This window comes from Mercurialis annua, linkage group LG2, assembly GCF_937616625.2.
Source record: "Mercurialis annua linkage group LG2, ddMerAnnu1.2, whole genome shotgun sequence".
NCBI lineage: Eukaryota > Viridiplantae > Streptophyta > Magnoliopsida > Malpighiales > Euphorbiaceae > Mercurialis > Mercurialis annua.
The window spans coordinates 5,926,848-5,939,845 of NC_065571.1; the positions used below are offsets into that span (position 1 = coordinate 5,926,848).

General features: G+C 39.0%; 2 protein-coding genes across 2 annotated transcripts; both read left to right on the plus strand.

Annotated features, from left to right (window-relative positions):
• Window positions 1-7,252: 7,252 nt before the first annotated feature.
• On the plus strand, window positions 7,253-10,890 carry LOC126668096 (uncharacterized). The gene is made up of 4 exons (XM_050361313.1): window positions 7,253-9,531; window positions 9,613-9,930; window positions 10,020-10,119; window positions 10,201-10,890. Exons 1-4 carry the CDS (start codon window positions 7,253-7,255, stop codon window positions 10,888-10,890), a joined length of 3,387 nt encoding a protein of 1,128 aa, XP_050217270.1.
• Window positions 10,891-10,944: 54 nt separating this feature from the next.
• LOC126667440 (uncharacterized) lies at window positions 10,945-12,850 on the plus strand. The gene is made up of 6 exons (XM_056104614.1): window positions 10,945-10,969; window positions 11,056-11,257; window positions 11,335-11,467; window positions 11,560-11,850; window positions 11,947-12,054; window positions 12,317-12,850. The coding sequence occupies exons 1-6, from the start codon at window positions 10,945-10,947 to the stop codon at window positions 12,755-12,757; spliced, it is 1,200 nt and encodes a 399-aa protein (XP_055960589.1). The 3' UTR covers window positions 12,758-12,850.
• Window positions 12,851-12,998: the final 148 nt, after the last annotated feature.

Here is a 12,998-nt window from a genome sequence, read left to right on the forward strand (position 1 = left end):
TAGAGAGATATAAAGCAAGATTAGTAGCTAAGGGATACACTCAGCAAGAGGGTTTAGACTACACTGAAACTTTTTCACCAGTTGCAAAAATGACAACCATCAGAACTTTGTTGTCTTTAGCAGCAGTTAATGGATGGCATCTTCATTAATTAGACATTAACAATGCCTTCTTGCATGGAGACTTGCATGAGGAGGTTTACATGAAGCTTCCTCCAGGTTTTCAACTTCAACATGGCTCACAGAAGGTTTGTAAGCTGGAAAAATCACTTTATGGTTTAAAACAGGCAAGTAGACAATGGAATGCAAAGCTTACTTCTGCTCTTTTACAGCAAGGCTTTAAAATTTCAGCAGCAGACCCTTCATTGTTTATTAAACATACTGATGACATGTTTATTGCTCTCCTCATATATGTGGATGATGTTATTTTGGCAAGTACTTCTATGACAGCAATAACTGAGATCAAGACTTATTTACATGCTGCTTTCAGCATTAAGGATCTTGGCATCTTAAAGTTTTTTCTTGGTTTGGAAGTGGCCAGATCTGCTAAAGGGATAAATCTTTCACAGAGAAAATATGCTCTGGACTTACTGAAAGATACAGGTTTTATAGACAGCAAACCAGTCCCTACTCCTATGATCCATACTCCAAGACTGGTTAAAGATGCTTCAACAGTTCTTGCTGACAATTTTGAGTACAGGAGATTAGTTGGAAAGTTGCTATATCTATGCATAACTAGACCTGATTTGTCTTTTGCTGTGCAACAACTATCTCAGTTTCTAGACTGTCCAACTGACTTGCATCTTAAAGCTGCACATAGAGTTTTGAGATACATTAAAAGTTCTCCTGGCACTGGACTATTTTTCCCTGCAGATTCAATTCTTAAAGTACAGGCATTTACAGACTCTGATTGGGCCTCATGTCCTGATACAAGAAAGTCTATCTCAGGATACTGTATATTTTTGGGAAGTTCTCTAATCTCATGGCGTTCCAAGAAGCAAACTACAGTTTCTAGATCTAGCTCTGAAGCTGAGTACAGGGCTCTTGCCAGCTTAGTCTGTGAAATACAATGGCTCTCCTATTTGTTCCAAGACTTGCATGTTCCAATCTCTCTGCCTGCTCAGGTATATTGTGATAACAATTCTGCTATACAACTTGCTCACAATCCTGTTTTTCATGAGAGAACTAAGCACATAGAGATTGATTGCCATGTCATTAGAGAGAAAATGCATTCTGGTCTAGTTCATTTGCTGCCTGTTTCCTCTATCAATCAAGTTGCTGATTGTCTCACAAAGTAGGGGTGGGCAAAAAAACCGGTCAAACCGATTAACCGAACCGAAACCGGAAACCCGAACCGGAAAATGTGGTTAACCGGTCCAACGGTTTAGGTTTAGGTTTTGATTTTTAGTTTTCATGGTTAATGGTTTAGGTTTAGGTTTTAGATTTCTAAAAACCGTGGTTAATCGGTTAACCGGTTTATATATATATCCATATATTTTTAATAATTAATAAGATATATTTTATGATCTGTAAAATAATATGGATTTTATAATATACACAGTAAAATCTAATTATAAAAATATATTGACATATATTTTATTTAGGAATATTTATATATTTTAGGAGAATTTATATATGAAAATATTTTAAAAGAAATTTGTTTTCCTTATTAAAATATTTACTTAACAGAAATAGGAATATTTAAGTATATAAATAGTAGAAAGTGGACGTGAACAACACCACAAACAATTCAAAAAATACAAACCTAGATTTAATATTACTCATAAATTATTTATAAATAATAACAGTTTTAAATATTTGCATTGACTTAACTATTCATAAGATAGTTTAGATTTATATTTTTAATATAATTTGAATTTCTATAGTTTTTTTTTGTTTGCTAAAAAAACAAATAGAACTAAAATTTTATTTTTTTTGTCTTTAATTTTTCTAATGGTTATATGGTTAAAAACCGTAAAACCGAAAAATCGAACCGTTTTTTATGGTTAACCGATTTACCGGTTAACCGTTTAAAATTTTAGGTTTAGGTTTTTAATTTTAAAAACCGTATTACAATGGACCGGTTTACAAATTGCCCTCATGGACCGGTTAACCGGTCCATGCCCACCCCTATCACAAAGCCTTTGCCTCCATCTCTCTATCACACTGCTATCTCCAAGTTGTCTCTACAGAATCTGTATGATCCACCTTGAGGGGGGGTAACAGAATTCTCTATTCTGCTTCAAGAGGAGTAACAGAATTCTCTGTTCTGTTTCAAGAAAGGTGGTTATTGACAGCTCATTCCAACCTGGCAGTCCAGCTCATTCCAGCCTGGATTTTGTCACACACAATGTGTGTTTTCTTCTTTGCTTAGCTAGTTTGTTAGTTAGCTTAGAGGTTAAGTAATCTGTTTTAGCAAACAGTATAAAAGGAGTAGTACTCCTTCTTGTAAAACTAATTTTTCAAATCAATAAAGATTAGTTTTCTGATATCTTGTGGTTTTTTATAAAATTATACTTTCATCAAAAAAAAATTGATAAATCGATCAATTAAGTTAAAAATGAAATAGTTATATCAGTTCGGTTTTAGTTAAATCTAAACCGATCATTTACCCACCATTGATGGTAAATAATTATCAATCACCCCTTTTTTAAATAAATAACATAAAAATAAAAATTACAATAATATTATGTTAGTAAAATAAAAAAACAATATAAAATTATGACAATAAATAATATGTATATCTTTCCCTTTCATGATAAAAATACATATGGGAAAGGGAAAAATATGCCCCTAATGTTTGGGGTCAGAAGCAAGTATGCCTATAAACTTTAAAAAGAGGTAAATAATTCAAGTCTTTATTATAGGAGCATATAAGCCTTTACTGTTTTTAGTAAGGAAAAATAAGCTCATCTCTTAAACGACGTGTTAACAGTGCGTGTACGGTGTGTAAAATCTGCTGACATAGTGAGCGTGAATCCTATATAGTATTCTAAATCTACAAATTGCATTTTTTCAGCTCTCTTTATAATGAAAAAATGATTTTCAAATTAACTCTAATTTAGATAATTTTGATTTTACTTTTACAAAAATTATGTAGGAAATGTTGTGTAAAACAGAAATACAGAGTGTTATTGATTATTACTTGAGGCGTGATGTCATTGCCCTTAAAAAATATTTCGCAGTATGTGCGATATCTCCCAGGATACAACAAGCTCTTCAGTTATATAACTGGAAGCATGAGAAGCAGTATTAAATATTTGATACGAATCAAGTATCTCCCCTAATCCAGCAAGCCACGATTTAAAGTTTAAAATCAAACTTAATTACCAAGTAAATGAATGTAGACATAAAATTGGTTAAGTTAAACAAAACCGAAAATCTTAATGGAGGAGCAGTAATCCAACGTGGTTAAATTTAAATAAAACGTTTTAATTAAACTGAAGGTAACAAAGCTTAGTTAAAGTTTGTTCCCGAATTTTTAGGCCTCAACCAAAAATAATTTTACGCATGCTAAAATAGGGTCTTCTCACATAAGGCTATAATTATTATTTAATAAATAATAAATAATAATAAAACCGGGTAGCAAAAAGATTAGTCAAGCCTCGGACAAGCCCACTTGACTTTCATCCCGAACTCCAACCCACAAGCCTACTCCGGAAAAGGGGGGGGGCGCGAGCCCATTGCTTCCCCCTCAACACACTTATGAGCCTATATTGCATAAACCCTTATAAACTCATTATTGAAGCTCTACACTTCCCATGTGGGATTTATGTTGTTTTGAAATAACATAAAAGGACAAATTAAGAATAGGACAAAATTAAAAACAATTTTTCACAGCAATCCCCCACTTATTTCAACACAGAAAAACACTTGCTGGATTAGTTTCTCTTATAAATATAAATGCATCAGTTTCGGTGTCTTTTGGACTATGAATCAAAACCTGAAAAGAAGAGGTATAACTCACGGTAAGCCTGGTGAAGTTTTAAACTTCTATGAACCAAGAATTCCATTTGTAAGCTATAATTCTCATCCCTCACATCATACTTTCACAAACTGCTACTCAACGCGGTTGTGCGCATTTAGGCCGTGCGCGTACCTGTTTATTCATGAGTGCTCTAACAACTTAGCCACAAGTCATATCGGAGCGGCCCCACTCCACACTCATATAGGTGATTTCATCAAGTTTATATAGCAACTAAATATAAACTATCCTTAAGGACTATGAAATCATTAAGAGTTATAAACTCAATCTCACAATAGTTGCTTCTAGCACAACTCACACCATAGGAATGAACTAAATCAAAATTTAGTACTAGCAGGACTAACACATGACTTGTTATTACCCGTATGAACCAAATTCATGGGATCTCCAATCACAGAGGTCGGGTTACCATCACGGTTAATACTCAAATTGGCACAAGTCCCATTCCCCTCGATGTTTCAAGGATCATTTTCCTTCCCAAAGGTTTAGTCAGAGGATCGGCCAAATTCAGCTCTGACTTCACATAGTCAATGGACATAATTCCATCCTTTTGCAATTGCTTTACCACATCATGTCTTAGACGTAAATGTCTATTCTTTCCATTGTAAGCTTTATTCTTAGCAATGGCTATTGCCGCTTGGCAATCACAATGCATAGACACTGAAGGAGTTGGTTTTATTCCCAAAGGAATATTGACTAAGAAGTTTTTCAACCACTCAGCCTCATTGCCAGCTAATTCCAGAGCTATAAACTCGGACTCCATAGTAGATTTGGCAATTAACGTTTGCTTAGATGATCTCCAAACAATCGCACCTCCTCCAAGTGTAAACACATAACCACTAGTGGATTTTGTCTCATCTGAATCAGAGATCCAGTTAGCATCCACTACTAGAATGTCCGAAGATAGCGACGGAAATTGCCGACGGACGGCATTTCCGTCGCTATATAACATATTACCGACGGAAATCGGCGACGGATAAAATTCCATCGCCAATTTCCCAGGAACTTGAGGCGGGAAGAGGGGAAGCACACTCCCGCGTTTTTGCCGACTGATATTGCCGACGGATTACGTAGCCGTCGGGACGTTTACCGACCGAAGACATAATCCGTCGCCAATTTCCCAGGAAGTTGAGGCGCGAAGTAGCAAAGGAAACTCCCGCCTTTTTTACGACTGCCTTTGCCGACGGATAAAGGAATCCGTCGGGACAATTTGCCGACGGACGTCATATCCGTCGGCACTTTTCCACATCTTAAAACGCTGCGTTTGGTAGCTATGGTTACCGACGGATTATTTACTAATCCGTCGGTAATTCCCAGCTAAATGAAACGCAGCGTTTTAGGGCTAAATTTACCGACAGACTAATCCGTCGGTAAATTTAGCCCTAAAACGCGAGCAGCCTTCTTCTTCCCCATTTCTCCAGCCGTTTCTTCTTCTCTTCTCCGCCTTCTTCTTCTTTTCTCCAGCCGTTTCTTCCACCTTCCACCCATCTCACTGCCGCCTTCCACCCACCTCGCTGCCGCCTTCCACCGTTGCCGCCTCCCCTGCCACCTCCGGTTGCGCTGCCGCCTTCCATTTCTTCCGGCCACCAACGCCGCCGCCGGTCATCTTCTCCGGTTTGCGATTTTAGGGTAGTAACATTTTTATTTATTATTATTTTTATTGGATTTATTTTTTGTAATTAATTTTTTAATCTTTTAAAAATAGTGAACTGCCGCCCGCTGCCGCCTGCCGCCTGCTGCTGCTGCCCGCCTTTTGCCGCTGCTGCTGCCCGCTGCTGCTGCCCGCCGCCGCCGCCGCTTGCCGCTGCCTGCAGTTTTGCCCCCGTCAACCTAGGTTAGTTTTTATAAAATTTGATTTTAATTAAATTAAGTTATTATTATAATTGTAGTAGATTAAATTAAATAATTTATTTAAAAAGATTAGGTTAGATTAAATTAGGTGTTTATTTAGATTAGGTTAGGTTAGATTAAATTAAATATTTAGATTAAATTAAACTTATTTGGATTAGGTTAAATTAAATAGTTAGTTTATTTAGATTAGGTTAGATTAAATTAAATTAGTTTTTTAAAATTAAATTAGGTTCGATAATAGCCTAATTATTTAAAATCGATTATATATTAGCCTAATTAGGTTTATTTGGTAAATAACCGTTTCATTTTTAATTAATTAGTAATTAACCGGTTAATTAAGCCTAATTGATAAACATATTTAATTTAGGTCAAATGTGTTAAGTAAGGTTAATTTAATACGTAATTAGTACATAACCGTTTAATTACTTAATTAATTTGTAATTGTAGGCTAAATTTATAATATTTGGTAATTTTATAATTAAATAGTAATTATTAGACGTTTGGTTAATTAGATTTCAATTGTATTATTTTTGCGTTAGTAATTAAAAATAATTGTGATTAATTGAGAAGTATCTTAAATTGAAAACATTAACTTTAATTGGTATGTTGGATATTTTTTGTATATGTTTTATTTGCTTGCAGGCTTTCCCTGAAAAATGGGTGATGCTCATTTTTAGGGGAAATGCTGTCCGATTTTTGTTAGAAAATAATAACAATTAGATTAGAAAATAATAACAATTAGATTAGTAAACAATAACAATTAGATTACAATTTTATTGTAGACCTCTCTCTGCTGTGGATTCCTGATAGCCGGTGACAGTAGACGCCTGCTCCGATTTTTCTGACCGGGATCCAGCATTGGCGTGCGGTTCTGCCCTACAACAAGTAGGTTTTATTTCTTTTTGTATTTTATTTACATAGTTAGATTAAAAACACTTCAATTTAATTAATTAAACACGATTTTATTCCCACCGAATAAAATCGTAATCCTAGCCGTAGATTTCCCGTCTCGTGACTTCAATCTATTGAATGTCGCGGGATTGTACAGTTTGTACAGTTCGCAAAACTCGTGCTTCCGTAATCTGACTGCCGAAAAAATATATGCGTAGTTACGGTAGAAAAATATTTTGTGGTTTTTCTAGCGTTTGTTCTCCGGGTGCATATTGGTATATACCGCGTAACGCTTGTTCTTCACAGAATATTTAATCAGCGTTACTCGGGATATAGTACATAGCGCACTTAAGGAGAACGACGCCGGAAGGCTGCCGAATATTTTTTTCCGTTCCTACACATATATGGTGGTCGGGTTACGGGGCGCCAGTTTTGCGAATGGGATAGGTCCATACCCTTTTAGCAGTCAATTTCATTGACGTTGCTATCCTTGAGCCTGTAAACCACCTAATTATTTGTGCAACAGACATGAATCAGGACCGCAGTTGGATGTATATTAGACATAGTAATGGATTGCTAGCGGAAGGATTTTTTGATAAGGTTGAGGAGTTTGTCGAGTTTGCTTTACGACATCCTGAATGTAAGAGTGGGGCAAAAATAAAATGCCCGTGCTCTAGGAGAAAATGCAGAAACACAAATTACCGAGATCCAGAAGATGTCAAGTTACATGTGTTGCAGTCTGGGTTTGTTGAAGATTACCAAGTGTGGGTTCATCACGGTGAGGGCACTGTCTTGAATCCTCCTCCTTGGGCACTGCCATCGGGTAATTACGATCAGTTTGACTACGGAAATGACGAGGATGGTTTTGATGCAGTTCAGAGAATGGTGATCGATGCAGCTGGTCCTGAAATGTTTACTGATGAAGAGCCTCCTAATCAGGAAGCCCAGAGATTTTATGATATGATGCGTTCGGCGGAAGAAGAAATATGGCCCGGGAATAACAGACATTCCCCTTTGTCCGCAGCAACTAACATATTGGACATTAAATGTCGCCATCAGGGTTCAGTTGCTTTAATTGACGACATTTGTAGTTTAATGCAAGAATTGCTGCCAGAGGAGAACAAGATGCCAGCAAATTTTGCTAAAATTAAAAAGCTGGTGAAAGGTTTGGGGTTGCCGATGGAGGTTATTGAATGCTGTTTTTACAACTGCATGCTTTTCTGGGGGGAAGATGAGGCTTTAACGTGTTGTAAAGTGTGTGGCCACGAACGGTGGAAACCAGTTACCAAAAGCAATTCTTCCAGAAAACGAAAGGCCAACGTGCCATATAAGAAGATGTTTTATTTTCCAATTACTCCGAGGCTGCAGAGGTTGTATGCGTCGAAAGCCACAGCTGGGCATATGACATGGCACGCCGAACATGAAATGGAAGACGGGAAAATGTGTCATCCGTCTGATTCTCCAGCCTGGAAACGGTTTAGTGAGTTGCATACGGATTTTGCTGACGAACCTCGAAATGTTAGACTTGGCTTATGCACTGATGGGTTTCAACCGTTTGGCAGTTTCGGGTCACCTTATTCTTCATGGCCGGTAATTGTGACGCCTTATAATCTGCCGCCAGGCATGTGCATGAAGGATGAGTTCATGTTTTTAACGATACTTGTCCCGGGTCCGCGTAATCCGAAAAACACTATGGACATTTTCCTCCAGCCGTTGATAGCAGAGTTAAACCAATTGTGGGAATCTGGGATCCGGACCTTTGATATTCACAAGCGTCAGAACTTTCAGATGAAAGCGGCCCTTATGTGGACAATTAATGATTTCCCGGCCTATTCAATGCTATCTGGTTGGAGCACATCAGGTAGATTGGCATGTCCATATTGCATGGAAGATACGAATGCATTCACGCTTACTAAGAGTGGTAAACAATCGTGGTTTGACTGCCACAGAAAGTTTCTACCTCCGGGGCACCGTTTTCGTCGAAATGTCACCGATTTTCGAAAAGGTAAACAAGAAAAAAACCATTTTCGTAGGGTGAAAACAGGAGATGAACTGTTGGCAGAGGTGGACCACCTAGGCTTTAGGAGGGCATATGAGCCCCATGCAGAAGTTATTAATGCCGACTTGTCGAAGAAGTGTGGTTGGAACAGAAAAAGTATATTTTGGGATTTGCCGTATTGGAGAACAAATGTGATTCGGCATAATTTGGATGTCATGCATATCGAGAAAAATGTTTTTGACAACGTTTTCAATACCGTGCTGAATGTTCCTGGAAAGACAAAGGACCATGCAAAATCAAGGGCAGAGTTAAATGATTTTTGCGATCGTCCGGAACTAGCACAAGACCCAACTACTGGTAGATATCCGAAGGCACTGTATGCTCTGGACAAGGAGCAAAAAAAATTATTGCTAGAATGGATTCAGCAAATTAAATTCCCGGATGGCTACGTGTCAAACTTGTCTCGGTGTGTTGATTCAACCAAACAGAAAATGATGGGCATGAAAAGCCACGACTGTCATGTGTTTATGCAGCGACTCCTACCAATTGCGCTGCGTGAGATTCTCCCAAAAGAGATATGGGAGCCTATAGCAGAGTTGAGTATCTTCTTTAGGGAGTTAACTGCTACATCACTTAAGGGCGAGGATCTGAAACGTATGGAAGAAGAAATCCCGAAGATACTTTGCAAGTTGGAACGCATATTTCCTCCCAGCTTTTTTGATTCGATGGAACATCTTCCTGTTCATCTGCCATACGAAGCTAGAATGGCTGGACCGGTTCAGTATCGGTGGATGTATCCATTTGAAAGGTGATGTAAATAAATATCTTTTATATTCATCGGTTTTTGTTTGAAGTGTTTAATTGTATTAATCAATTCATGATTGAACAGATATTTGCGGAAATTGAAAAAAAAGGTATCCAACAAAAGTCGGGTGGAAGGCAGCATTAGTAGCGGATACCTAATGGAGGAAACAGCAAAATTTGCCTCTTTTTATTTCACGGATGGTGATCCGACGTTACCCTGTCGACTGCAAAGAAATGAGGTATTCGATACCGATATGGATGATGATGTCGACCGACTTTCAATTTTTAGAACAGTTGGGGAACCCATAGGTGCCTGCCGCAAAAGACATCTGGACGAGTATGAATATGTCGCCGCCCGGAGTTACGTCCTTTTGAATTGTGCGGAAATCGAACCTTACAGAGAGTAAGCATTGCTTCTACACATTTCAATATATTACTGAGTTACAAAATTTAATGCGCCAGCTCACAAATTCTGATGTATTCTTCTGAAAGTGTTTTCGAAGACGAATTGCATGCAATCAACCCTGCGATCACGCGGATCGAAGTTGAAGGAAAGTTAGAAAGGGAATTTGTGTCCTGGTTTGAAGGACATGTAAGTATTGGCAACGTACGGCTTCTTTTATTTCTCGTTCGTTTTAATTGCCGACTCATGTAAATGTTTACTGTCCTCCAGGTGAAGGACCCAGCTACATGTATGAATCCCTATATTCTAAGTCTTGCGAAAGGCCCACTTAGATCAGTCAAAACATATAAGGGATATCGTGTAAACGGGTTCAAATTCAATACTCAAGATTATGGGGAGGATCGAGTTACTATGAATAGTGGAGTTTGTGTTAAAGGGTCTCTATTCGGTCCAGCCGTAAGCGACTTTTATGGAATGCTGACTGACATTATTGAGATAGAGTATCCAGCGCTGCCAATTAAAAGGACCGTCCTATTTAAATGCGATTGGTTCGATCCAACTCCAAACGTGGGTATGTCAGTGCATCGTCGATACAACATGGTAGACGTTAATCACAGAAGGAGGTACAACAAGTACGAACCTTTTATTCTAGCCGAACAGGCCGGTCAAGTCCATTACTTACCATACCCAAGTAAAAGACGAGATAAAAAGGACTGGTGGGCAGTATGCAGGATAAAGGCTAGATCTGAGCTTGACATGCCAGATGAGGTTATTCTGGCTTTCCAGGACGACGTCGTAGAACATGCTCTTAATGTGGAAACAGCTGATAATCCGACTAATTTGGTTGACCCGGACGAGGAAGCAGATGAGGAGGCGTTGGAAACGGCGCCAACAGCAGAGACAGCCGATGATTTTCTACCATCCTCATCAGACGAAGCGGAGGACTACGAAGAGTTGTAGTGTAGGCTAATTCATGTAATAGAATCTGTATGACTAGTATTGTTACATGCATTAATGACTGATATTTATGTTTTTCTATGTATGTTTATCGACGAATTGATTAATTATTTATTAATATTTGTTATTTATGTATGAAATTGTATGTGCATATCTACTTCTTTGTAGATATGAGGGGTCAGGGTAGCCGCAGACGTGTTGAGGACCGTCATCAGAGAGATCCGAGAGACACTGCCCCCACAGACGCTCCACCTGGCGGGGACGATGCGCAGCTTCAGGCGGCGCCTGGGCCGCAGAGGGAGGCCCAGCAGCAGGTCGAGTACGAGATTGATGCCTCGGGGAGGTTAAAGGTCGCACCTGACGCTCTAAGGTATTATCACTGTTATCCATTTTTTAAAGTTTAGTTATAAAACACTATTTAACTAATTTTATGTTTTGAAATGATAGGGAGCGGCTACATGACAGCGGGAAGGTCTCCAGAGGCTTGCTGGACATCTTTCGTTCCTGCTGGTTCATAGAAGGTTCTTCCTGGAAGGGATTGAAGGCGGAGCAGAAGACGTTCTACTGGGAGGAGTTCAAGGTAATATTTACATTAACATTTTATTCAATTTTAAGTTTCATATTATTTAAATTTACTAATTAATTATCTATTCATTTGTTAAATACGTGCAGAAGAAGTTTTGGTGGGACTCCATCTACCCCGAGCAGGCGATTAGAGATGTCTTTATGAGACATGCTGCTAATCGTTACAAGGACACAATTCACGCGATGAAGAGTGTTAGGGATAACAGTGTCACAGATGATATTTGGGCGGCATGGAATGCGATTTGGGATACGGCTGCGGCGAAGAGGAAGTCCGCCATCGCTCGGGCTAACAGGATGAGTGAGCCGTCAGGGCCCGGGACTGGACCGGTGCGCCACACGGCAGGATCGCGCTCAGCTGTGAAGCATATGACCGTTTTGGTAATTTTTCTAAATTTGTATTCTTCAGACTTAAATGATTATAGTGTTTAAATGTTCATTATTTATATCGAATTAAATTTATGATTTTTGTCTCAGAGTCAGGAGCTCGGTCGTCCTGCGACATATGCTGAGTTGCATGTTCGTATGCACTCGACAAAGGACGATCGGAACAAGTTTGTCGACAAGAGGTCGCAGGATAAGCATGTAAGTCTGATGTAACTTGAAATTGAATCGTTATTACTTGATTGTAGTTAATTAAAACATGTGAAATATAAATTGTGAACTGTGAACTGTGAACTGTGAATTGTATGTAGTCCATGTTTGTTTGCAGGAAGTCCCTGAAAATGGGTGATGCTCGTATTATAGAGGAGATGCTGCCGAATTTTAGTTAGGAATTTAAAGTTTAACTATTTCTGTTTTCGATTATCGAAATCGTACTAACTTGACTACTTGTTTATTTTTTCAGGAGCGTTTCCTTGCAGAGCGTGCAGCTGCGACCCAGTCCTCCCCGGCTGAGGGCAGTTCGTCGACCCCGCAGTCCATCGACGAGAACGAACTGTTCTTGTCTCTCGAGGCGGTGAAGAAGCAGCGGGTTTACGGAGTTGGTTCAGCTGCAGCTTCGTACATCGCGTCATTCAAGGGCACCGGTGTACGCCGCGGCTCATGCTCGTCGTCCCAGCAGACTCACTCGACCGAGGATATCGAGGAGCGGATCCAGAGAGAGGTATCCGCTCGGGTGCAAGGGATGCGGGAAGAGATTCAGAGGGATGTGGAGTCTTCCGTCGACGAGCGGATTGCTGAGAGGGTCCGCTCGGAGCTGGCAAAGATGATGAGCACTCTACCAGAAGCCATGCGCCCCCCGCAGCCCCCCTCAGGTCCAGATGACGAGGATATTACTAGACTTTAGTTTTTTGTATTCCTATACAGTATTATGCTTATAAACATCGACAAATTTGTTAACGCTTATTCCGTATTTATATATAGATACTTTTGATTCTTATTTAGTCTGTTTGTATGTGTATCTTATTTTTGTAATTCTGCACAGGTATAATAGACAAAAAACAACCCATAATGGGCAGGAAAACGACAATTTTTTTGTCGGAAATGAACCGTATTACCGACGGATTTCTACTTTACCGACGGAATAA